We start from the raw sequence: 27737 nt of genomic DNA, 5'->3' as shown, positions 1-27737 counted from the left end.
GCTGAGGTCAGCTACAGTTTTTCCATTAGTACCTGGAGGTTGGCAACCCTACAGGTTGGACATGGGATAAAATGAATTCATAGGCTTTTTGTGAACTCAGAGTGGTAATTTGAAGAAAACTATGGCACTAAAGATGGCAGACTGTAAAATTGACATTAGGTTGAGACTCTGGTCTTTACTGCATGACTTGGAAACTAATTAAGAATAAGTATGAGTGTCGTATTTAGAGCTGTTCATAGATGAACTGTACACCGACATTATCTTAGTTAGCGTTAACAACCGTCCTATGAGATAGTTTGCTAAGATTATCACCATATTAATTCCCTTGAAATCGGTAGGGCTTGCCTCAAGTTAAATGCATTCAACACTGAGATGGGAATAGACTCATAAAAATGTTTCTTGGCTTAAACAACAATGCCGGCACACAATGGTAATAAAATTTCAACTGTTGCCAAAAGGATATCATGGTTACCATGGGGAGGCCACTTATTCCGTGTGCCTGCTGCCTCTACTGAAGACTCCTTTGCATGAAATGTGTCACAAGACAGCTTAAGCAAGCTTATTTGTGCTGCTCAAACCATCCTACAACCCACTAAAAAAAGGTTGGAGAAACATAAACAGCTACCCTGATGCCCGGTATGGTTCCCATAGTGTTGCCAACTGCCAGGTAGTAGCAGGAGATCTCCTGCTAATTCAACTGATCTCCAGCCGATAGAGATCAGATCACCTGGAGAAAAATGGCCGCTTTGGCAATTGAACTCTGTGGCATTGAAGTCCCTCCCCTCCCCAAACCCCGCCCTCCTCAGGCTCCACCCCCAAAATCTCCCACCAGCTGAAAAGAGGGACCTGGCAACCCTAGGTTCCCAACACTGACTTGGAAAATGCTGGAAGGTTTGAGGGAGTGGTGACTGGGAGGGCAGGATTTGGGGAATATGTGATGTGATTTCTGGGTGACGCTCTAGGCTGCTTGCCCTAGTCTCTATGGTCTTTACCATAGTAGAAAGGAGGAAGGGCCTCTCATGGTTGATTGTGACTGTGGCTGACTAGCTCAATGCAAGCACGTGAGAACCCTGAAGCTGAAGCTTTGGCTGGTTAATTCATAGCAATAGGAGACTCCTGACCATATACAAGTCTCTTTAGGGCTTTGCCAGTTTTCTGTCTCCAACATCTTGTCTTTCCCTCATTGTTCTGGAGCACTCTATCATTTATGCATGGGAGGTTTTGCCTTAGATTTACCACTCTGTAGATCCACATTTTTCTCATCCAAGTTCTAGTGTTGCCAACCTCCAGGTGGTTACAACAATGGGAAACAGTAGCTGGAGAGCCCCTGGAGAGCCCCTGCTCTTACAACTGATCTCCAGCCGATAGAGATCAGTTTGCCTGGATAAAATGGCCGCTTTGGCAATCGGACTCGATGGCATTGAAGTCCCTCCCCAAACTCTGCCCTCCTCAGGCTCCGCCCCCAAAACCTCCCACCACTTGTGAAGAGGGACCTGGCAACCCTACAAGTTCTCAAAACTGTAAAATAAGCCCCCATGCAGAGTTTTGAGAATTTGGATGGGGAAAATGCGCATCTACAGAGCGTCAAATCCAAGGCCAAACCTCCCATGCATAAATGGCCTATATCTCAAGTGTCAACCCTTTGTTTTCCTTCAGCATCCCTTCCTTCATCCCACATTCCTCCTGCTCCTTTCATAGGCCCTTCTGGCTTCTGTCTTCTCCCTCTGAGATAAGAATAGCTCAGCCGATGACGGCTAAAGATATTTCTGATGGCCCTTCTGCTCTGACATCAGAGAACCTCAGCCTATCACCACCATGAAACTAGGGTTTCCAGGTCCCTCTTCGCCACTGGCGGGAGGGTTTTGGGGTGGAGCCTGAGGAGGGAGGGGTTTGGGGAGGGGAGGGACTTCAATGTCATAGAGTCCAATTGCCAAAGCAGCCCTTTTTCTCCAAGTGAACTGATCTCTATCATCTGGAGATCATTTGTAACAGCAGGAGATCTCCAGCTAGTACCTGGAGTTTGGCAACCCTACTTGAAACCCCTTAGGCTAGTACAACAGAGGTGCAGAACAAAAATATCTAACACAGCACAGGCACCCACAATCATTGGGTATTGCGCAGCGAACACAATCCAGTTGCAAAAGACTGCTATCATGCAACCATCACTCAATAGCTGGCGAAGTGTGGATGCAGCCTAAATCAAAAATTAAGATGCTTAAGTTCATACGGATCAGTACAGAAAACCGTGATGAACCTTTACACGTAAACACAGTTACTTATAGGGCATCTTCTGTGTCCATTGACAACTCAATGGAAAGTATCGGATAGTCACAACTTTTTTTCCCAAGCATCAAGTGCACTTCGGGTATGATCAGAGCAGTCTCCAACGTGGTACCCGTGGCTGCCGTGATGGTCGTCAGTACTTCCCTTGACACTAGGGTTGCCAACCTCCAGGTAGTGTTATACAAAAAATCAGCACATATGACCAAATTACCAATGCAAGTGCAATCAGCCATCTGCAAAAAGTAGAGAGGCACATTCCTCTGAAATCGGAATAAGCACCAATTTTGCTGGTGCAATAGGATTTCCAAAACTGATGAAGCAACAAGCAAAATGGGAGTGTACTGGAAGCCCATCTTCTGTTGAACAGTTGGAATCCAGTGTCTTCATGATTGACAACGTGGTGCAATATCTGTTTTGATAGCCTTGGAACTTTACAAAACTGGCACAGTACAAGTAACGTAACTATGTGTATACAGAACTGTAATCTGCAATTTATGCATTTTGAATGTCTTTGGAATTGTATATAATACACTTGCATTGGTAATTTGGTCATACATGCTGATTTTTTTGTATAACACTCCATACCAGCACAAGCTTGTTAATTTGATTCCTCAACCTCCAGGTAGTAGCTGGAGATCTCCTGCTATTACAACCGATCTCCAGCCAATAGAGATTAATTCCCCTGGAGAAAGTGGCTGCTCTGGCATTTGGACTCTGTGGCATTCAAGTCCTTCCCTTCCCCAAAGCCTGCCCTCCTCAGGCTCCTCCCCAAAAGCCTCCCATCAGTGGTGAAGAGGGACCAGGCAACCCTACTTGGCACTCACCAAGCTTTTCAGAAACTGGGTGGGGCCATTGTAAGGCAGGGCTTGTTATTGGTTGCCTTTCAGATGAAAGGGTTTCCCACTGGAGTTAAGCCCTTGGGCTTTCCCTAGTCGGTGTGTGGTTCTATTCACCATTCAGGAGTTCCTTCTTCCCCATAGGAGAGAGGAGGAAAGTATTCCATTTGGGCCTGCCTCCTGAGGCAGGCAGTCATTTTGGGTTTGGCTCCAACTCCCAGGGCAGTAGGGTTGCCAGTTCCTCCTGGCAACCCAGGGTGGGGGGAGTTTAGAGAGGCCGGTTTGGGGGCAGTGATCGGGGGATGCTCTAGCACTCACAAAAAACCTCTACGGTCTCCCTGTGTGATGCCAGCACTTCCACCTAAACCAGGTGATGTCATCGTGCAGGTGGAGCCAATTGCTCCCCCTCCCTTCCCCCAGCTTGCTTCTGCCCACTGACCAGCTGAGCGTCAGCGGGCAGCAGAACCAATTGGTGGGTGATTGCCCACAATTACCAGGCAATTGGGAACCCTACAGGGCAGTCATTTTCGGATGGCTCTCAACACTCCCTCTCAAAATCTCAAAGGTGCACACAGAGGGTTGCCAGCTCCAGATTGGGAAATACCTGGAGATTTTGGGGGTGGAGCCTAAGGAGGTTGGGATTTGGGGAGGGGAGGGATTTCAATGGTGTATAATGCCACAGAGTCCACCTTCCAAAGTGGCCATTTTCTCCAGGTGAACTGATCTCTATCGCCTGGAGATCAGTTATAATAGCAGGAGATCTCCAGCCACCCCCTGGAGGTTGACAAGCCTAGCGGTAATGCTCTAGGAATTTCTCAAACCTCTATGCTTTTTATCATAGAGATTTGGGAAATTCCTATGGTGCCACTGCAACATTACTTCTGGGTACGTGCGTCATCAAAAGGCAGTCCCGAAGCAGTCGGCGGAGGTGACCGAGGGGGAAACGTCCCTGCATAAAAGGCTCAAGACATGCTGGCCCTAGACACGAGTGCACTCTTGGCTTCACGTTACTTACTTTGTCGCCAACAGCATGTTCTTCCTGGAGTGGAGATCGGTGGGGTCTGTGTGCTGTCTGTTGAGATACTCGGAGACGGCTTTGGCCGGAAACTCGGTTTCACAGATGTATCCAAAATCCCGAGCTAAATGTACGGCTTCTCCTAGGGGAAAGACCGGTAGCTTTGGTTATCGGAGGCAAATGTGGTCTGCAAGCCATCTAATTACATATAGAAATATATTTATTTTAAGGCGCTGATATCTATATTAAAAACATTTTTTTTAATTACATTAAAAGAAAGCACAAATGGCAACTAATACAGGTTGATAAACTAAAACCACAATCCAAATGCTTTTCGCCTCCTTGGCCTTCATCAGTAGTCTAATAACATCACTTATAATGCATACCAATACATAATACAACATGTATAATGGTAATATAGCAGAATTATAACAATCCAGGTATGTAGGGATGTATTCCAATTTGACTCTGAGCCCAATATATGGAATACTTCCTGCTTGTCCTTTTTTGGGCTGTGTTAGCCTTCCACACAAAGTGTGCATACCAGTATCAACCAGGTAAACAGTATATTTGGTACATTTTTTCCACCTGTCCCCTTTCCAAGAAGCTCAGGGCAGTGTGTGTGTGGGGGGCAGGTCTCTCCCTCTTCTATTTTGTCTGCACAATAACCCTGAACTGAAAGAAAGAAAGAAAGAAAGAAAGAAAGAAAGAAAGAAAGAAAGAAAGAAAGAAAGAAAGAAAGAAAGAAAGAAAGAAAGAAAGAAAGAGACAGCGAGACAGAGCTAGGGATGCCAGTGTCCAGGTGGGACCTGGGGACCCCCCGGAATTACAGCTCATCTCCAGACTACAGAGATCAGTTCCCCTGGAGAAAATTGATGCTTTGGAGGGTGGACTCTGTGGCATTGTACCCCACTGAGGTCCCTGTCCTCCCCAGGCTCCATCCTCAAATATCCAGGAGTTTGCTAGCCTAGATCTGGCAACCCAAGGCCTCCATTCCCCACCGGTGGCCAGGGGAGACCTGGCTACCCTGGACAGAGCGCATAACTGGCCCATAAATAGATTCATAGTCTGATCCTTGTCTGTCATGCTCATTACCAAATTCTGAGGAAGAGGAAGAGGAAAAGGAAGAAGAAGAATTGGCTGTCATATGCTGACTTTCTCTACTATTTAAGGAAGAATCAAACTAGCTTACAATCACCTTCTCTTCCACTTTCTCACAACGGATATCCTTGAGATAGGTGGGGCAGAGAGAGCTCTAAGAGAACTGTGACTAGGGATGCCCAAGGTCACCCAGCTGGCTTCATGTGGAGGAGTGGGGAATCAAACCCGGTACTCCAGATTAAGGTCCACCACTCCTAATCACCGCTCTTAATCACCATGCTGTCTTAAGAACATAAGAACATAAGATGGATGGATCAGATGAAGGCCCATAGTCCAGCAGCGCTTTATTCACACAGTGGCCAACCAGGTGCCTCTAGGAAGACCACAAACAAGATGACTGCAGCAACATTATCCTGCCTGTGTCCCACAGCACCTAATATCATAGGCATGCTCCTTTGATCCTGGAGGGACTAGTCATGCATCATGACTAGTGTTCATTTTGACTAGTAGCCATGGATAGCCCTCTCCTTCATGAACATGTCCACTCCCCTGTTAAAGCCTTCCAAGTTGGCAGCCATCACCACATCCTGGGGCAGGGAGTTCCACAATTTAACTATGTGTTGTGTGAAGAAGTACTTCTTTTTATCTGTTTTGAATCTCTCCCCCTCCAGCTTCAGCAGATGACCCCGCATTCTGGTATTATGAGAGAAGGAAAAAAGCTTCTCCCTGCCCACTCTCTCATACCATGCATAATTTTATAGACCTCTATCATGTCTCCCCTCAACCGACATCTTTCTAAGCTAAACAGCCCTAAGAGTTGTAACCATTCCCCATAGGGCAGTTACTCTAGTACCCTGATCATTTTGGTTGCTCTTTTCTGCACCTTTTCACAATATACACATTGTATTCTGTTTTCCATCAAATTTACAGTGTAATCCTATGCAGAGTTTCTTCAGTCTAAGCCAGCTGCTTTCAATAGACTTAGACTGGAGTAGCATTGCATAGGATTGCACTGTCAGTCTCAGTAGAGTTGCCAGCTCCAGGTTTGGAAATACTTGGAGATTTTTTTTGGGGGGTGAAGCCTGAGGAAGGCGGGATTTGGGGAGGGGAGGGACCTCAATGCCATAGAGTTCAATTGCCAATGTGGCCATTTTGTCTGGGTGAACTGATCTCTGTCGCCTGGAGATCAGTTGTAATAGCAGGAGATCTTCAGCCACCACCTGGAGGTTGGCAACCCTAAGTCTCAGCCATTCCAAGAAATGACTAATCCTCCTAAGAACACTTTATTTTGAAGAGGAGGAGGAATGTTATTAGGCCACCTTTACTCAGGGTGTTTTATTTCTCGTATGACATTTAAAAGGGGGGAGGAAACACCAACCACCCTACTTGGGTGGCCAACCTCCAGGTGGGGCCTGGAGATCTCCTGGAATTACAACCATTCTCCAGACTACAGAGATCATTCCCCCAGGAGAAAATGGCTCCTTTGGAGGGTGAACACTAAGGGCGCTTTCACACATGCTGAATAATGCACTTTCAATCCGCTTCCAATGCACATCAACCATCTTTGCAAGTGGATTTTGCCTTTTCACACAGTAAAACCCAGCTGCAAAAGTGCCTTGAAAGTGGATTGAAAGTGGATTATTTGGCATGTGTGAAAGTGCCCTTCAGCATTATAACATGTGGGTGTCCTCCCCCTCCCCAAACCCTCCCCTCCCTAAGCTCCACCCCCCCCAAATCTCCAGGAACCTTCCAACTAGGAGCTGGCAACCCTACCCTACCTTTGGCCATGATTAATGAAAGACATGAGCCACTGGCAGTCAAACGGAAATATCGATATTTAAAAACGGACAAAGGGAGCTTTGACTCTCAAAAGCTCAGACCCCCCCCCCCCCAATTCTTGTTGGTCTCTAAGGCCATTTATACAGGGACGTTTCTCGCAGTCACCCCCGCCGACTGCTTCGGGGCTTCCTTTTGATTATGCATGTCTTTTCCACCCGTCAGAGGACACCTCCTTTACAGAGTCAATCTATCTCATCTTGGATCTTCCTCTTTTCCTGCTGCCTTCGGCTTTTCCTAGCAGGATTGTCTTTTCCCGTGACTCTTTTAACACCCGTGGAAAAGCTGGTTGGATCCACCCCAACGTGATACATCAGAAAAACCAGGGAGAGCCACGTCAGCAGAATGATATTGAAAGAGAATACAGACTTTTTCATTCTGAGTCTCTTGGGCTTTGATAAAGCAGAAGACATCAAAAACCTTTGCATATCAAAAACCAGCACTTTGAATTATGTTCAGAAGCATAACCTCTGCACGGTTCTGCCGACTGCTCATCTCGTCTGGATTTGTATGTCTTGTCTTCTTGATTCAACAAGCAAATGAGTCATCTGTTTTTTTAATTCCCTGCCTCCACGCCCCTACAGGGCATTTGGTGTCCGAACAGTTCATTGGCAATGACCGATCCTTGATAAAATGTGGAATGTCCTCCTTCTTTGGGACATGGCTGTCCAGCAGCCAGCATGGGAGGTGAAAGATCATCCTTGCACAGCCAGGAAAATTGCGTTAAATCCTGCAGATCGAAACAGACGACTGATCTCCACCAGCCTTGAACGACTGTCCTCAAGCTCTTTGTTTCTGCAGTAAACACACTCTTGCTTTTCCCTGAATGGTTTCACCAGGGCTTGCAGCTGATATGCCTTTACCAGCTGCAGTTCTGAAGTCTGCTATGTATGGCTACTAGGGTTGCCAACCTCCAGGTGATTGCTGGAGATCTCCTGTTATTACAACTGATCTCCAGCCAATAAAGATCAGTTCACCTGGAGAAAATGGCCGCTTTGGCAATTGATGAAGAAGAGTTGGTTTTTACATGCCGACTTTCTCTACCACTTAAGGAAGAATCAAACCGGCTTGCAATCACCTTCCCTTCCCCTCCCCACAACAGACACCCTGGGAGGGAGGTGGGGCTGAAAGAGCTGTGACTAGCCCAAGGTCACCCAGCTGGCTTCGGGTGTAGGAGTGGGGAAACTAATCCCGTTCACCAGATCAACCTCCGCCGCTCATGTGGAGGAGTGGGGAATCAAACCCGGTTCTCCAGATCAGAGTCCACTGCTCCAAACCACGGCCCTTAACCACTACACCACACTGGACTCTATGGCAAATATGGGGGGTGGAGCCTAGGGAGGGTAGGGTATGAGGAGGGGAGCAACCTCAGCAGGGTACAGTGCCATAATGTCTACCCACCAAAGCAGCCAGTTTCTTCTGGGGAACCAGTCTCTGTAGTCTGGAGATCAGTTGTAATAGCAGGAGATCTCCAGGCTCCAGCTGGAGGTTGGGAACCCTACAATGCACAGGCATGTTCTTCAAACAAAAGTTATTTCATGGCTTTTGTTTGCAGCAGGGGTGTCAAACATAAGGGCCGGGGGCCAGATCTGGTCCCTTGAACTGCACAATACTCCAGATGCGGCCTGACCAATGCAGTGTACAGAGGAACTATGACATCTTGTGATTTGGATGTTATGCCTCTGTTGATGCACCCCAAGATTGCATTCACTTTTTTTGCCGCTGCATCACACTGTCTGCTCATATTTCACTTAAGGATCATCCGAACCCCAAGACCTTGTTCACACACACTACTGCCCAGAAGTGTCTCCCCCATCCAGTACTCAGGTCCCTCATTCTTACCAGCATTCCTCCCTACCCAGGTCTTTGGTTCTCATTCCACACAACGATTTCCATTCAATCCAGGGCACTTTTCGAAATGTCAAAACTCCGCGCTCCCTTGAGGCTGTGGGCGAGGGGTGGGGGAATCAAAACAGACAGAGATCCCTCTTACCTTCCACCAAAGAGGTGAGTAAAGTGACATTTGCCGCTTTGCGCCTGCCGGCTGGTAAATTCAAACCGATTTTTTCTAGCCTCTCTCGCAACGACCTGCCCCCATTTTTCGATTTGGCTCTGGAAGGAGAAAAAGAAAGAGCACTGAGTCCAAAGCTGGAGGACGGGAAGGGGAGATGCTCATAGGCGGATGGGGACCCCCCCCCCCAACTCCCGGCATGACACAAAGGAATAGAACGTATGGGTCTGAGTATAAATAAAGCTCAGTGGGGGAAGTTTTGCCAGGCAGAAATTCAAAGGGGGAGGGTCTAGAGGGCTTTGTCTATTTCAAAGAAAAGGGTGGAGAAAAACAGATGAGAATCATAAAATCACAGAGTTGGAAGGGACCTACAGGGTCATCTAGTCCAACCCCCTGCAAAATGCAGGAAATTCACAACTACCCTCCCCCACACACACACACCCCACAGGACACAGAGAAGTGTCTTGTTGGGTCCGTTTCAGCTCCATCCTTGGCATGGCTCCCTAGAGATCAGTTCACATGAACACATGAAGCTGTCTTATACTGAATCTGGCCAATGGTCCATCAAGGTCAGTATTGTCTACTCAGACTGGCAGCAGCTCTCCAGGGTCTCAAGTAGAGGTCATTCACATCACCTGCTATTTGAACCTTTTAACTGGAGCTGCCTGGTACATGAACCTGGGACCTTCTGCGTGCCAAGCAGATGCTCTACCACTGAGCCACCATCCCTCCCTGACAAAAATTAACACATACACGAATCTGCCTTCTACTGAATCAGACACTTGGTCCATCAAGATCAGTATTGTCTACTCAGACCGGCAGCAGCTCTCCAGGGTAGAGGTCTTTTGCATCACCTGCCACCTGGACCTTTCAACGGGAGATGCCAGGGATTTAACCTTCTGCTCCAGCACCTTCTGCATACCAAGCAGATGCTCTATCACTGAGCCAAGGTCCCTCCCCAACAAAAATGAACACATGCATGAAGCTGCCTTATACTGAATGAGACCATTGGTCCATTGAGGTCAGTATTGTCTGCTCAGACTGGCAGCGGCTCTCCAGGGTCTCAGGTAGAGGTCTTTCACATTCACCTGCTACCTGATCCTTTTACCTAGAGAGGCCAAGGCTTGAACCTGGGACTTTCTGCATGCCAAGTAGATGCTTTACCACTAAGCTATGGTCTATCCCCATGGATCTCAGTGGGGAGTATCCACATATTATCTAAGCAGTTTAAATTTTGTTTTTAATGTTTGGGCTGTATGGTACAGTGGTTAGACTAGGACAGGGGTCCCCAACTGGGTGCCCGTGGTTGCCATGGTGTCCACCGACACTTTTCCAGGGGGGGGGGGAATCAAGTGTTTTTAGAAAGTGGGTGGGGCCAAGAAGGGGTCTTGCCTAGCAGGGTTTCTGACTGGCCCTTGGAGATTTGATTGGCTGTGCAGATTTGATCAATGCCATTTCCAGTGGGAGGATTTGGGGGGAAGCCTGAGGAGGGCAGAGTTTGGGGAGAGGAGGGACTTCAATGCCATAGAGTCCAATCACCAAAGTGGACGGTTTCTCCAGGGGAACTTATCTCTATCGGCTGGAGATCAGTTGTAATAGCAGGAGATATCCAGCCACCACCTGGGGGTTGGCAACCCTTTTCCCAGTGTTTTTTTTTTTAAAAAAAACCACTCCTGTTGTCCCCTGCACTCGGGCTTCCGCCAGTGTGTAGCTCCACCTCCCACAGCAGCCATTTTGTGGGTTTACTCCCATCACCCCGCCTCAGAAATTCAAAAGTGATCTCGGGTTTTAAAAGGTCGGGGACCCCTGGGCTAGGTTCTAGGAGGCCCTGGGTTCAAATTCCTATTCTTCCATAAAGCTTGCTGGGCCGGCTTGGGTCAATCTCATTTTCTCTGCCTGACCTACCTCACAGGGTTGTTGTGAAGATTAAATGAGAAAGGGAAAACTGTCCTGAGCTTCTTGCTGGAATGGTGAGATAAAAATGAATTAGATAGACAGAGCAGAACTTAAGAGGCAAATCAGTTAACCTTGAGAAATACCATCAAGGCTGAATTTTATTTATTCAGTTCCACCATGGTTGATCTCCCCAGTGGAAATCCAAAGTGGTTTACAGCCTTCTCTCCTTCTCCACTTGCTATGAAGAGAATGGGGCAGGAGAATGGTAAGACTCCATTGACTATTTATTTAATACATTTATTTAATACATTGGAGAGATTCAAAACAGATGAAAGGAAGTATTTCTTCACAAAATGCATAGGAAAATGGTGGAACTCCCTGCCCCAGGATGTGGTGATGGCTGCCAACTTGGAAGGCTTTAAGAGGGGAGTGGACATTTTCATGGAGGATAGGGCTATCCATGGCTACTAGTCAAAATGAACACTAGTCATGATGCATGACTATTCTCTCCAGGATCAGAGGAGCATGCCTATTCCATTAGGTGCTGTGGAACACAGGCAGGATGGTGCTGCTGCAGTAGTCTTGTTTGTGGGCTTCCTAGAGGCACCTGGTTGGCCACTGTGTGAACAGACTGCTGGACTTGATGGGCCTTGGTCTGATCCAGCAGGGCCTTTCTTATATCCTTATGGTATCCCACTCTTCTTACAAGGAGATCAGGGTGGCCATACATTGCTCTCCCATCCTTCATTTGACCGGCACAACAGCCCTGCCAGGTAGGTCAGGCTGAGAGACAGCGACTGGCCCAAGATCAGCCAGCTTCGTGGCAGAGTGAGGATTCGAACCTGGGTCTCCCACATCCTAGTCCAACACTCTAACCGCTACACCGCACTGGTGGGCATGCAAAGAAGAGAGGAGGGGAGGAGAGAGACCTGTACTCGATCCACCATCCCCAAACACCTGAAGCTGCCTTATACTGAATCAGACCCTGGGTCCATGAAAGTCAGTATTGTCTACTCAGACTGGCAGCTGCTCTCCAGGGTCTCAGGCAGAGGTCTCAGGCAGAGGTCTTTCCCATCACCTACCTGCCTAGTCCCTTTAACTGGAGATGCCGGGGATTGAACCTGGGACCTTCTGCGTGCCAAGCAGATGCTCTGCCACTGAGCCACCGCCTCTCCCTCCGGTTCAGTGGCCTGAACCGGTTAGTATAGAAAGCACAGGTCTGACTGTGAACCAGGTTAAATATTTTAATTGATCATCTGCTTCTGAATCCATTTAAATATACTTGTACAGTACCAAAACCTCAGCATCTTATACATCGATACATTTCGAAAGATCATTTCTTCTTACAGGGAAAGAACCTCCCTGTCATTTCATTCTCTGTCACACCAAAAGAAATAAATAAATAATAATAAAAACCCCACACCTTCCTTAAAATATGGGAACAATGCTCAGGTCTACTCAGAAGTTGTTATTCAATAAGGCTTATGCCCAAGAAAGTGTCCCTGAGTCACCTTTCCAGAAAGGTTGGGAACCCCTGACTTAAATTATATCAACCAGCAAGCTAAATTAGAAATCTAGGTATTTCTAATTTAGCTTGCTGGCTGATATAATTTAGTACTATAGGAGCCCCATGGTGCAGAGTGGTAAGCTGCAGTACTGCAGTCCAAGCTCTGCTCAAGACCTGAGTTCGATCCCAACAGAAAGATGGGGCGAAAATGCACGGTCGCTTTAGCCTCCTTTATTCCCTGTTTCAGCCAGGATTCAGCCAGGATCGAACTCATGTTCGGCGAAACGCATGCGTTAGATCCTGGCTGAATCCTGGCTGAAACAGGGAATAAAGGAGGCTAAAGCGACCGTGCGTTTTCGCCCTTGGTTTCAGGTAGCCGGCTCAAGGTTGACTCAGCCTTCCATCCTTCAGAGGTCAGTAAAATGAGTAACCAGCTTGAGGGGGAGTAAAGGGAAGATGACTGGGGAAGGCACTGGCAAACCACCCCGTAAACAAAGTCTGCCTTGGAAACGTCGGGGTGTGATGTTACCCCACGGGTCAGGAATGACCCAGTGCTTGCACAGGGGCCCTTTACCGTTTAACCATTACTATCAAGGTTGCCAGCTGTGGGTTGGGAAATTTCCGAAGATTTGGGGGTACAGCCTGGAGAGGGGAGGGTACGGTGCTCAGCAGGATATAATGCCATTGAGTCCACCCTCCAAAGCAGCCGTTTCCTCTACAGGAACTGAACTCTGTTGCCTGGAGATCCGTTGTAATTCCTGGAGATCTCCAGGCCCCAACTGGAGATTGGCAATCCTAATTCCTATCAACAAACAAAAAGCTGGGGGCGGGGAGAAAGACCCAACCTGAAAACAAAAGCTGGATACCCAAAGGTTGGGTGGAGAAAGACTAAACAATATATAGAAATGTGTTTATTTCAAGGCGCCGATATCTATATTAAAAACATTACAAGTCATATTAAAAGCACAATTGTCTGGTGTAGTGGTTAAGAGAGGTGGTTTGGAGTGGTGGACTCTGATGTGGAGAACCGGGTTTGATTCCCCACTCCTCTACATGGGTGGCAGAGGCTAATCTGGTGAACCTGGTTGGTTTCCCCACTCCTCCACGTGAAGCCAGCTGGGTGACCTTGGGCTAGTCACACTCTCTCAGCCCCACCTACCGGGTACCTGTTGTGGGGAGGGGAAGGGAAGGTGATTGTAAACCAGTTTGATTCTTCCTTAAGTGGTAGAGAAATTCGGCATATAAAAAACAACTTCTTCTTCTTCTAATATAACTTTTAACGTTGTTAATATAGATATCAGCACCTTAAAATAAACACATTTCTTTATGTTATTTAGTCTTTCTCCACTCAACCTTTGGGTACCCAACCCTAATTCCTGTCCAATGCATCTCTCTCTCTTATGTGTGATTTCATACCTATTAATGCTATAAACACATTTGCAGCACATTTATTGAAATTGCCAATAAACACCATCCGAAAAAACACACTCTTTCTTACCGTCTAAGCACTCCCCCAAGGAGCGAGGCGTTCAGACATTCGGGAGGAGAGAGGCGCCGTTGAACTTCTCCCACAGTCACTTTGTACTTGGACGTCGAGCTGAGCAAGGAGAGGCGTCCGGGCACCGAGCAGAACACTTCTCCCGTATTCACCGACATGCCTCCCAGGAAACCATCTTTGTTCATCATCAGGGAAGTAACGGATTTCGGAGGAACCGGAACTGTTGAGACAGAAAAACGGGGCAGAAATCAGAGGACTTATTGTTGCTCTTTTCTGTACTTCATTTGGACCCCACCCTGATCCCCAGAGGGGGGCCCAAAGCCGCTGGCACCGTTCTCCTCTCCTTCGTTTGATTCTCACAACAACCCTGTGAGGTAGGCTAGGCTAGAAGCATGTGACTGCCCTCAGGTCACCCGGCAAGCTTCCGTGGCAGAGCGGGGATTCGAACCGGGGTCTCCCAGATCCTAGTCTGACATGCTAACCGTTACACCACACCGGCTCGCACCGAAATTATGTGCTAAGTCAGACACTGGCCAACCACAAGGCAGCATACAGACCCCCGAACTGTCATGTTTCAGCTGATGCACAGGTGTTTTCAAAACATGATCCTGATGAAAATCCTGCCCTTGAAACACACTTGTAAAGGATCTCTTCTATTCCCCCCACCCAATAATGTAGGAATGACAGATCTAAAGACAATTCCCAGACTTTAGAGATGCCATCAGACTTTAGAGATGTGTAAAGCTTGATTCCACCCTGGCTGGCTCAGAAAGAAATTCCCCCGACAGCATGGTGTTGTAGTTAAGAGTGCTGGGACTCTAATCTGGTGAATGGGGTTCGATTCCCCACTCCTCCACTTGAAGCCTGGTGGGTGACCTTGGGCTAGTCACAGTTCTCTCCAAACTCTCTCAGCTCCGCCTACTCACAAGGTGTCTGTTGTGGGGAGAGGAAGGGAAGGAGATCGTAAGTTGCTTTGAGACTCCTTAAAGGTAGAGAAAATTGAGGTATAAAAACCAACTCCTCTTCAAATTGCAATCTTTCTCCAGGGTGTTTGCTGGGGAGTCCATCAAATGACTGGTTCTTAGATTATCTTGGTAGCTTAGATGCCACTTCCACATGGCTAGGTCCAGTATCACATTGGTGGCAGGAGGAGAAGGAGGAGGAGGAGGAAGGAGGAGGAGGAGGAAGAGGAAGAAGAGTTGGTTTTTATACCCTGATTTCTCTACCTTTTTGGTGGGTTATTCTTTGCCCTCCAAATTCAAAGTCTCCTGTTTCTCACTTTAATTTTTTTTTTGGGGGGGGGAGGGTCCTTTTCTAATGGATCACACACACAAACAAAGCCCTTTAAACTCGTAAGGACATAAGGCAAGCCCTGCTGGATCAGACCAAGAAGCCCACAAACAAGACGACTGCAGCAGCATTATTCTGCCTGTGTTCTGCAGCACCTAATATAATGGGCATGCTCCACGGATCCTGGAGAGAATAGGTATGCATCATGGCTAGTATCCACTTGGACTAGTAGCAATGGACAGCCCTCTCCTCCAGGAACATGTCCACTCCCCTTTTAAAGCCTTTCAAGTTGGCAGCCATCACCACATCCTGGGGCAGGGAGTTCCACCATTTAACTATGTATATAATGGTGGTGGAAAGTGCCATCAAGTCGAAGCTTTACCATTGCCTGCCTCTTCACAGCAACCCTGGACTTCCTTGGTGGTCTCCCATTCAAATACTAAGCAGGGCTGACCCTGCCTAGCTCGTGAGATCTGACAAGATCAATCTAGCCTGGGACATCCAGGTCAGGGCAATAATAATGTCATATTATTTTTATTATTCATTTCCATGCAATTCCACCGTTGTAAATTCGGCGGCTGGAGACCTTTGCTTTTGCTGGTTTGTTATACAGTAAAAGAAGTCTTTTAAAGCTTGGGGGAAAAATTACTATCCTATCCAAGAACTGATGAAAGAGTTCTTTGATAATTGATGTTTAACGACAAAGTACAGTTGGCTTGTTCCGACTTTAGCATTTCTTGGATTGGGAAACTGAACAAAATTCAAGAACCTTCAAAGATCTTTTTCGACGGTTAAAATAACGAAGCTTGATTTAAGAGAATTCAAATACATTTACTTGTTCTCCGTTGGGTTGGGAGGGGGGAAGGAACGGGAAGCAATTTCCTCGCGACGTGAATTGTGTTTACAAATGAACTTAAATAGCTCCTCCGTGTATGTGTAACTTATGATTTACAACAGGAGCTCTGATCAATCACCCAACCCCCCTTAATTTATACCATGCCTGGCTGCCTCTCCCCCACCCACCCCCAGTTGTTTCATTTGCTGCCAGTAATTGATAACAAACCGTACTCACGGTTATTTTATGCAAGAGTTAATAAGAGCTGACAGTTGCTACCACTGTTACTGTTTCCTCAAGATCACAGCAGCCTGAGTTATTATTATTATTATTTTTACCTTGAGTAGACAAACAGATATTCAAGTACTGGTATCTGTTGCTCCCCCAAGAGGGAGGGGGGAGAGAAACTTGGATTCTACACGTGAGCCCTGCAGGTAGTAATAGAATGTTGGATAGCAAAGCCGCATTCTATTACTACCTGGAGGGCATGCATGTAGAATCCAAGTGCTTTGCAAATCTAAACTCTGTATGCTCTATATGTTCCCCCAAATGGTTTTATCAGTCTGTAAGCCTCTGCCTGTACAGTGTTTTTTCTGATTACAGTGCTTCTCTATTTTTTAAAAAAAAATGTCCAAGAACCTCATCCCATCTGGGCAAGTAGATGATTTATTTATTTATTTATTTATTTATTTATTTATAGAATATAAGAACATAAGAAAAGCCCTGATGGATCAGACCAAGGCCCATTAGGTCTGGCAGTCTGTTCACACAGTGGCCAACCAGGTGCCTCTAGGAAGCTCACAAATAAGACAACTGCAGCAGCATTATCCTGTCTGTGTCCCACAGCACCTAATCATAGAATCATAGAGTTGGAAGGGACCACCAGGGTCATCAAGTCCAAGCCCCTGCACAATGCAGGTAATTCACAACTACCTCCCCCCCCACACACACCTAGTGACCACCAGAAGATGGCCAAGATGCCCTCCCCCTCATGATCTGCCTAAGGTCACAGAATCAGCATTGCTGACAGCTGGCCATCTAACCTCTTCTTAAAAACCTCCAGGGAAGGAGAGCTTACCACCTCCCGAGGAAGGCTGTTCCACTGAGGAACCGCTCTGTTAGAAAATTCTTCCTAATGTCTAGACGGAAACTCTTTTGATTTAATTTCAACCAGTTGGTTCTGGTCCGACCTTCTTGGGCAACAGAAAACAACTCGGCACCATCCTCAATATGACAGCCCCTCATATGCCCTCTCAGTCTTCTCCTCTTCAGGCTAAACATACCCAGCTCCTTCAACCTTTCCTCATAGGGGTCTCCAGACCCCTCACCATCTTTGTTGCCCTCCTCTGGACACGTTCCAGTTTGTCTACATCTTTTTTTAAATTGTGGTGCCCAAAACTAAACACAGTACTCTAGTTAATAGAATAGGCATGCTCCTTTGATCCTGGAAAGAAAAGGTATGCATCATGACTATTAGCCATTTTAACTAGTAACCATGAATAGCCATCTCCTCCATGAACATGTCTACTCCCCTCTTCAAGCCTTCCAAGTTGGCAGCCATCACCACATCCTGGGGCAAGGAGTTCCATAATTTAACTATGTGTTGAGTGAAGAAATACTTCCGCCAGGAACCACCTACCTGCAGACTGGAGCATCTTGCAGGGATGGAATTCTGGCTCAAGAAGAAAGCCAATCCCCACAGAGGATGCAAGACTACTTGCTGTCAATGTACTGTAACCCAGGTTTGTACAGCATGCCACAAACATGAAACAAAAATCTCTGGATCAAAATACCATTTCAAATGTATGGACATGTGGTTTTTCTAAATATTTCTATCAACATGACTCAATTTAAAGGTTAAATGAGACCCCAAGATAACAACAGCTAGATTTGCTGGGCCCGGCCCACCCTGAATTCTACCCTTGAGTAGAAGGATAACAGAGGTGTACAACCTCTGGGAAGGGGCTGTGGCTCAGTGGTAGAGCATCTGCTTGGCATGCAGAAGGTCCCAGGTTCAATCCCTGGCATCTCCAGTTAAAGAGACCAAGCAAGAAGGTGACGTGAAAAACCTCTGCTCGAGACCCTGGAGAGCCGTGTTTGAGTAGACAATACTGACTTCGATGGACCAGGGGTCTGATTTGGTATAAGGCACCTTCATGCGTTTAACATACACAAGTTGAACACCTCCAATGCTGTTTGTGAGAACTAGGCCAGGTTTCTAGTACCCATATGTTGTGGTTGCTATTGAAGGCAGCAGGAAAAGAGGAAAACCCAACAAGAGATGGATTGACTCTCTAAAGGAAGCCATGGCCCTCAGTTTGCAAGACCTGAGCAAGGCTGTTAATGACAGGTCATTTGGAAGGACGTTTTATTCATAGGGTCACCATAAATTGAAAGTGTCTTGACAGCATTTAACACACACACATTCCCATCCAACATCTGAGCCCTAGATACAGTCTGATCTTAACCATGCATATCCTTAATGTGAGGAAAAGAGTTGGTTTTTATACCCTGCTTTTTCTCTACCTTTTTTAAGGAGTCTTAAAGCGGCTTACGATCACCTTCCCTTCCCCATTAAAGACACCTTGTGAGGTTGGTGGGGCTGAGAGAGTTCAGAGGACTATGACTAGACCAAGGTCACCCAACTAGCTTCATGTGTAGGAGTGGGGAAACCAACCCTGTTCTCCAGATTAGATTCCACCGCTCATGTGGAGGAGTGGGGAATCAAACCCAGTTATCCAGATTAGAGTCTGCCGCTCATGTGGAGGAGCGGGGAATTGAACCTGGTTCTCCAGATCAGAGTCCACCACTCTTAACCACTACACCATGCTGACTCTCTAAGAACTGCAGCCCCTTTGGAAAAATATTTCTATCATCTTACTCAAGTTAAAAATTAAATAAGGGAGGGGCTGTGGCTCAGTGGTAGAGCATCTGCTTGGCATGCAGAAGGTCCCAGGTTCCATCTGAAGCATTTCCAGTTAAAGGGACTAGGCAAGTAGGTGATGTGAAATACCTCTGCCTGAGACCCTAGAGAGCCGCTGCTGGTCTGAGTAGACAATACTGACTTTGATGGATCAAGGATCTGATTCAGTATATGTCAGGAGGAGTGGGGAATCAAACCCAGTTCTCCAGATTAGAGTTTGCCGCTCATTTGGAGGAGTGGGGAATCGAACCCGGTTCTCCAGATCAGAGTCTGCCGCTCTTAACCACTACGCCATGCTGACTCTCTAAGGACTGCAGCAACCCCTTTGGAAAAAGTCTTTTCAACAGAAAAAAAAGTCCAAGCATTGAAAAGCAGATGGGTATGGGTTTGTGTACACACCCTCCTTCTGCGAGCTGCCCATACAGAAGATCGGGTGTCTTCACATGTTTCCAAGTGTTAAGGCTTGGGCCCCGGCCAACTGTGTAACCCCAAGGCAAGGGAGAGACAGAACAAGCCATCCTGGAGGTTTTATTAGAAACCACTTCCAACCACTGCATCAGACTTCCACAATAAAGCGCTGCAGCGGCTACAGCAATCCAAAACCTGAGTTAGATTTCATCGACGTGGAGAGGACAGGGATTTTTAAATGTAAACACAAACCAGAGTGAGGTTGTCCTTAACCGCCAGTGAAAAATAGCATGTCATTGACATTTATGGAGGTTTTAATACCAGTTCCATCAGGAAAGTTTGAAGCATGACACTGTTTTGGCAAAACTGCTGATTGAAAACACATTTACTCAGACAAGTCCCACTGGGTTCAGTCATACTTGGGAGGGGCTGTGGCTCAGTGGTAGAGAGCATCTGCTTGGCACACAGAAGGGCCCAGGTTCAATCCCCGACATCTCCAGTTAAAGGGACCAGGCAAGTAGGTGATGTGAAAGACCTCTACCTGAGACCTGGAGAACCGCTGACAGTCTGAACAGACAATACTGACATTAAGAACATAAGAAAGGCCCCGCTTGATCAGACCAAGGTCCATCAAGTCCAGCAGTCTCTTCACACAGTGGCCAACCAGGTGCTTCTAGGAAGCCACAAACAAGACAATATTGATAGACCAAGGGTCTGATTCAGTTTAAGCTTCATGTGTTCATGAGCTTTTGAGTAAACACACTAGAAACAGGCTGTCAGGAAGAGGGTGGGGCTGAATCTGTCCTGGTGTGATGGTTCGAGTGTGAGACCAGGATCTGGGGATCCCAGGTTCAAATAAGCAAATTTACCTTGTGCCCAGGAAATCCTCCCTCGAAATCCCAATAGAGTGAAGGTTAACAGTGACCTAGTCTCCTGAGTGGTAAAGGGAAAGCTCTCTGGTGGTGGAGGAGGAAAGTGCTGTCAAGTCATATCCGACTTAAGGTGACCACGTAGGGTTTTAAGGCAAGAGACCTTCGGAGGTGGTATGCCATTGCCTGCCTCTGCATAGTGACCCTGGACTTCCTGGGTGGTCTTATATCCAGGTACTAATCAGAGCCAACTCAGCTTAGCTTCCTAGATCTGACGATATCAGGCTAGCCTGGGCCATCCTCTCTTAGGAGGAAGAAGAAGAGGAAGAACAGTAACTAGAAGAAGAAGAAGAGTTGGTTTTTATATGCCAACTTTCTCTACCTTTTAAGGAGTCTCAAACCAGTTTACAGTCTCCTTCCCTTCCCCTTCCCATAACAGACACCTTGTGAGGTTGGTGGGGCTGAGAGAGTTTGGAGAGAACTGTGACTGGCCCAAGGTCACCCAGCTGGCTTCTTGTGTAGGTGTGGGGAAACCAACCAAGTTCAACAGATTAGGTTTCACCACTCATGTGGATGAGTGGGGAATCAAACCTGGTTCTCCAGATTACAGTCCACTACTCCTAACCACTACAACATGCTGGCTCTCTCTAAAGGTGATTTTTTAATTTCTCTCTTCCCCTCCCCTAATCGCTCACTTAGTTTTAGACTTGACTCCTAAGGTGCATAAACATGAAAATTTAGCTAAGGACTGCTGGAGATTTATTTTGAAGTAAGGCACGCCGAATTAAAGTTATTTCAATCTTATGTCAAAAATAAGAGCTAGGATGAAATAGTTTGGTTTGGAAGCAAATAAATAAACTGAAACACAACAACTTCTGATCTGTTTGCAGAATCAGAGACAAAAATCGACATGTGGCCACAGCAAAATAACTGTCACATGGTTTTCGCTAGAGAGGAACATGACTGGAGAGCCAGCGTGGTGTAGTGGTTAAGAGCAGGGCCGTCTTAACAGCATTATGGGCCCTTGGGCAAACCAGTGTGCTGGGGCCCCTACGACAACCACTCACAGGAATAAAAAGTAAATGGTCAATAATATTAAACATATATTTATTTTATTGGCACTTCAACAAAACTGGTGTTAACACATTAAAAACATGCTGTACATCAGCAACTAATCAACCTGATAAACATTTATAGTTTAGTATAGTCTAGACTACTTTGTAGTAGTATTTATTTATGGCAAGTCACTTAACATACACAGATTAGGATAGGGCCCCTATGTTCGGGGGCCCCGGGCAAGTGCCCATTGGGCCTATGTATTAAGATGGCCCTGGTTAAGAGGGTGGTTTGGAGCAGTAGACTCTAATCTGGAGAACCAGGTTTGATTCCCCACTCCTCCACACGAAGCCGGCTGGGTGACCTTGGTTTAGTAACATATTCTCACCCTCCCAACCTCACAGGTGTGTTGTGAGTGTGACATGGACGGGAGAATGATGGGGGAGAAAAGCAGGGTATAAATGATGTAAATAAAGAAATGAATAATAAATATGTATGTATGTAGATTCCTTTGAAATGTGGTGTTGGAGGGGAGGGTTACTGATACTGTGGACTGTGGACAAAAAAAAAATCAGTGGGTTATAGATCAAATCAAGCCTGAACTGACCCTAGAAGCTAAAATGACTAAACTGAGGCTGTCGTATTTTGGTCACGTAATGAGACGACAAGAGTCATTGGAAAAGACAGTCATGCTAGGAAAAGTTGAGGGCAGCAGGAAAAGAGGAAGACCCAACAAGAGATGGATTGACTCTATAAAGGAAGCCATGGCCCTCAGTTGGCAAGACCTGAGGAAGGCTGTTAAGGATAGGACGTTTGGGAGGACATTGATTCATAGGGTCTCCATGAGTCGGCATGAGTTCTTACCAGGAGTGCCCCTGCTTAACTTTCGAGATCTGATGAGATCAGGCTATTCTGGACCATTCTGGTCAGAGCAGAGGTGGTTTGCCATTGCCTGCCACTGCGTAGCAATAAATTGGATGCCCTGACCTGGATAGCACAGGCTAGCCAGATCTCATCAGATCTAGGTGGCTAAGCAGGGTCAGCCCTGGTTAGTACTTGGATGGGAGACTGCCAAGGAAGTCCAGGGTCACTACACAGAGGAAGGCAATGGCAAACCACCCCTGCCTGGAGCTGGATGGCTCAAACTAGCCTGATATCATCACATCAGGGGAGGGACTGTGGCTCAGTGCCAGAGCCTCTGCTTGGCATGCAGAAGGTCCCAGGTTCAATCCCCGGCATCTCCAGTTAAAGGGATTAGGAAAGTAGATGATGTGAAAGACCCCTGCCTGAGACCCTGGAGAACCACTGCCAGTCTGAATAGACAATACTGACTTTGATGGACCTTGATGGTCTGATTCAGTACAAGGCAGCTTCATGTGTTCATGTGCTCATCTCAGAAGCTAAGCAGCATTGGCCCTGGTTAGTGCTGGGAGACCACAAAGGAGGTCCTGGATGGCCAAGGCTAGCCTGGTCTCATTAGATCTGCAAAGCTAAACAGGCTCAGCCCTGGTTAGTACTTGGATGGGAGACCACTAAGGAAATCTGGGGTTGCTATGCAGAGGAAGGCAATGGTAAAAAAAAAAAAACCTTGTTGTTCACTTTGTTGTCCCTGCCTTGAAAACCCGAGGAGGTCCCAATTTGAGGGCCATTTCCACCCCCACCAATTATAGAGGAAGGCAATGGCAAAACCACCTCTGCTCATCTCTTGCCTGGAATGCCCTGTTGACTGGGTCACTGTGAGTCAGGTGGAGCCGCCAAGTACTTCTTCGGTCGAAGGAGCCCCCTACCTAAGACTGGGCTGTTCACCACCAATGTGGAACCCACATTGGAATGAAGGGAACAGGAGGGGCTGTAGCTCTGTGGTAGAGCATCTGCTTGGCATTCAGAAGGTCCCAGGTTCAATCCCCGGCATCTCCAGTTAAAGGGACTAGGCAAGTAGGTGATGTGAAAGACCTCTGCCTGAGACCCTGGAGAGCCGCTGCCGGTCTGAGTAGACAATACTGACTTTGATGGACCTTGATGGTCTGATTCATTACAAGGCAGCTTCATGTGTTCATGTGTTCAACCTGCTCCAGCATGGCACAGTGCTTAAGAGCGGTGGTTTGGAGTGGTGGACTCTGATCTGGACAACCGGGTTTGATTCCCCACTCCTCCACATAAGCAGCGGACACTAATCCAGTGAACCGGATTTGTTTCCCCACTTCTACACATGAAGCCAGCTGGATGACCTTGGGCTAGTCACAGCTCTCTTAGAGCTCTGTACCCCACAGGGTGTCTGTTGTGGGGAGGGGAAGGTGATTGTAAGCCGGTTTGATTCTTCCTTAAGTGATGGAGAAAGTCGGCATATAAAAACCAACTCTTCTCCTCCTCCTCCTCCGCACAGGTAGAGATGCCTTTGGATCTGGATGCAATCAGGGATGCAGGTGTAAATGCGGACCACCCACCTGGGGATGCTCACCTGGACAAGAGCGCAAAAGAGAAACCAGTCCCCCTTGGGACCGCTATTTCAGTGTCTTTTCCAGAGATGTCTTTCTGAGAATCCAGACTGGTGCCTGGAATTGACTTCTCGGTTCTCTACGGGTTCCTTTTTGGAAAATATTTCTTTACACAACGCATAGTTAAATTGTGGGACTCCCTGCCCCAGGATGTGGGGATGGCTGCCAACTTGGAAGGCTTTAAGAGGGGAGTGGTTCATGGAGGAGAGGGCTATTCATGGCTACTAGTCAAAATGTATACTAGTCATGGTTCCTACCTATTATCTCCAGGATCAGAGGAGCATGCCTACTATATTATGTGCTGTGGAACGATGGTGCTGCTGCAGTCGTCTTGTTTGTGGGCTTCCTGGAGGCACCTGGTTGGCCACTGTGTGAACAGACTGCTGGACTTGATGGACCTTGGTCTGATCCAGCATGTCCTTTCTTATGTTCTTATGAAAGCCCAGCCGACACACATGGAGGGCTCTGGCAAGCCTCCACACCCATAACCATTGCTATTTCATAGCTCCGGGGATGCACACGCTAATCTCTGCTCCATCTTTTGTAAATTACCTCATTCCCCTTCCCAAAAAAGCCCAAAAACAAAAACCCGCCAAGTGATCCTCCAGCGGAAGGCGTGGCGGGTTCCGAGTTATCTGGATCTGTCTAATTACTTTTCTATTAAGGTTTTTTGCCAGAGGTAATGCAATTTGAAGCCATCAGTGACTCGAAATAGAACACATTAAAGGCATCGGCTGAAGGGTGTGTGTGTGATGTGTAACCTACTCCACATTTGCAACCAAGTACATCCTGTACCTCGTGGTGTGGGGTTTTTTTATTTTATTTTGACTTTAGTCTCGTTTTCCGAGAACCGTTATAATCAAGGGGCATTTCTTTGATCAGTGGGCTCTAGATCAAATCAAGCCTGAACTGACCCTAGAAGCTAAAATGACTCAACTGAGGCTGCCGTACTTTGGTCACATTATGAGAATACGAGAGTCAATGGGAAAGAGAATCATGCTAGGAAACGTTGAGGGCAGCAGGAAAAGAGGAAGACCCAACAGGAGATGGATTGACTCAATAAAGCAGGGGTGGGGAACGTCAGGCCCAGGGGCCGTTTAAGGCCCGCGGAATCATTTGGTCTGGCCCTTCGTGGGTCCTGGCAGATTTCTAGCTGGAAAGGATCTAAGACTGGCGATCCACCCCCTCCCACGGACAGGAATAGCCTCTATTCAAGGCGGATGTGAGTTTGTTTTGCCGAGAAAAGGTACCTTTTTCCCCCTTGCAGAAGAGTTGTTAGCAATGGAGCTGCTAGGACCGCCCAAGACACTGTGTTAACCCTTTCCCACCCAGACCATGTAGAAACGTATTCCCTCTGTACTACAAGAGGGCTGGGGGTGGAAGTGGCGACAATGGAGGGGTTAAATTTTTAAGTTGATAATTTTGTATGGCCCGTGAATGATGTTATAAATATCCAAATGGCCCTTGGCGGAAAAAAGGTTCCCCACCCCTGCTTTAACTGGAGATGCCGGGGATTGAACCTGGGACCTTCTGCGTGCCAAGTAGAGGCTCTACCACTGAGCCACAGCACCTTAGAGACCCACAAGATCTTTGGGGTATAAGCTTTCCAGAGTCAAAGCTTCTGATGAAGGGAGATTAGAGTCTCAAAAGCCCATACCCCAAAAATTTTGCTGGGCTCCACCTGTTCCTCTGCCTCTTGGCCTTTCCCTGCCTAGTTTCCTTGGGAGTCCTTTCTCCAGGAAGGAGAAATATTAGGGGGGGTGTCTGTGTTGCCCCTCCCTTGAGCTGATCAATTACAACGCGAGAGAGGGAGAAGAACCGCTGGATTTGGGAATCCTTGGGAGCCAACGGAGAAGAGGAGGGCAAGCTCCAAAAAGGAAGACTGGAGAGGGAGGGAGAAGGAGAAAGAAAACTGGGTTTTTTTTGGGTGGGGTGTTCCACGTTAGGGTTGCCAACGCCCTGGGAAAGTCCTGGAGATTTGAGGGCTATGTATGGCCCCCGGGGGGGGCAGGTTTTTTTTTTTTTTTGTAGGAGAATAAGAGTTCTGAGTGGGTGTGCATATCTAGAAACAAGGGTTGAAATTAAATCAAAAGAATTTCTGGCTAAACATTAGGAAGAACTTTCTGACAGAGCAATTGCTCAGTGGAACAGGCTTCCTCGGGAGATGGTAAGCCCTCCTTCCCTGGAGGTTTTTAAGCAGAGGCTAGGTGGCCATCTGTCAGCAATGCTGATTTTGTGACCTTAGACAGATCATGAGAGGGAGGACAGGAAGAATTGGGTCAGTGTTTGCCTCTCTTGGCCCCTTCTTACAAGCCCAGGGAAGGGCCGATCCCACTTGGGGGGTCAGGAAGCTGTTTTCCTCCAGGCCAGACTGGCCAGGGATCCTGGAGAGTTTTTATTGCCATCTTCTGGGCATGAAATAGGGGGTCACTGGGGGTGGGTGGGAGGGAGGTAGTTGTGAATTTCCTGCATTGTGCAGGGGGTTGGGCTAGATGACCCTGGTGGTCCCTTCCAGCCCTATGATATGTGTGTGTGTGTGTGTGTGTATCCTTCCTCTGCAGACCCTTCTTTGGTGGTCTCCCATCCAAGTGACCCCAGCGAGGGGCTTTCAAGGCAAATGAGAAGCAGAGGTGGTTTACCATTGCCTTTTTCTGCAGAGCCTTCCTTGGTGGTCTCCCTTCCAAGTACTAACCCTGCTTAGCTTCTGAGATCTGACCAGATCGGGCTATACCACCCTGTCTCCCCTCCCACCCTTCCTAGTACCTGAAGTAATACAGAGTACAGCAAGATCATAAGAACATAAGCAAGGCCCTGCTGGATCAGACCAAGGCCCATCAAGTCCAGCAGTCTGTTCACACAGTGGCCAAAGAGGTGCTGCCTCTAGGAAGCCCCCAAAGCCCCCAACTCTGGAGGTATCCCATTCAAAACAAGGAGACTGAGATAAAGCAAGTAGCTACCTAAACAACTAACAGCCCCGGTGAACTCGATGGGAATTCCTTCCAGGCCTTGGATCGCAAGATATTTTAATAATGGGCACACAGTTTTGGGAAGGGTATTCTCCCCCCCACCCACACACACACACACACACTTCAGAGTCTTAGACCGGCTTGCAGGCCGTTCCCTATGCACGATTACTCAGGAGTAAGCCCACGAGAGATCCGTTTGAAGACATGGGGTCTGGCGCAGGCGTTTCTTCGGCTTGGCGCCACTCACCACATTGAGGTGGAGGTGGAAAAACGCAGAAGGGAGGGTTTAAGAAAATGTCATTCAAACAAATCGCGGGGGGGTGGGATTCTCTGCTGTGAATGGGGTTCTTCTCCAAGACGAGACGCGTTGCCCGTGAGAGGATGGAATGAATTTACCCATGCCTGGATCCCATGAACTCTTATGGATCAATGGCCCTAAACGGTACATCGTCCTGTTGAACCGGCCATTTATGTCGGTTTCAGCAGGTTGACACACCCACGTCCTAAAACAGATTTTCTGGAAAGCTAAAAATGCATAGATTCGAAATTCAATTTCACTGCTGCTTAAGGCACCTTGGGCCATTTGTGCATGGGAGGTTTTGCCTTGGATTTGCCGATCTTTAGATGCACATTTTCCCCATCCACATTCTCACAACTCCGCTCGGGGGCTTATTTTTGAGTTTTGAGAATTCTGATGGGGGGAAATGTGTAGCTAGAGAGCGGCAAACCCAAGGCGAAACCTCCCATGCATGGGGGAGAAAAGCGGGGTATAAATAAATGAATGAGAGGGAAGGGTGGGGGATTAATGCAAATGCGTGCTTCGCGTATTCTTTGACGGTTTTATTTACCACCGCGTTTGGTTAGGTTTACTAGCCACTCCTGAATTGAGGTTTTCAATTTTAGGGTTTTATG

General features: G+C 47.3%; 1 protein-coding gene across 1 annotated transcript in view; it reads right to left on the bottom strand.

Moving 5' to 3' along the window:
- The window catches only part of TFAP2B (transcription factor AP-2 beta), a 61855-nt gene that overhangs the window by 12249 nt on the left and 21869 nt on the right, over window positions 1–27737 (bottom strand). The window contains exons 4-6 of the mRNA XM_056856154.1: window positions 13984–14203; window positions 9065–9183; window positions 4135–4276 (exon numbers count right to left, since the gene is read on the bottom strand). Of these exons, the coding sequence (XP_056712132.1) occupies window positions 4135–4276; window positions 9065–9183; window positions 13984–14203 (481 nt within the window). The remainder of the gene's footprint in view (window positions 1–4134; window positions 4277–9064; window positions 9184–13983; window positions 14204–27737) is intronic.

Source organism: Euleptes europaea, chromosome 10 (assembly GCF_029931775.1).
Source record: "Euleptes europaea isolate rEulEur1 chromosome 10, rEulEur1.hap1, whole genome shotgun sequence".
Classification (NCBI taxonomy): Eukaryota; Metazoa; Chordata; class Lepidosauria; order Squamata; family Sphaerodactylidae; genus Euleptes; species Euleptes europaea.
The sequence above is the reverse complement of the archived record's forward strand: the minus strand, read 5'-3'. Positions and strand labels throughout refer to the sequence as shown.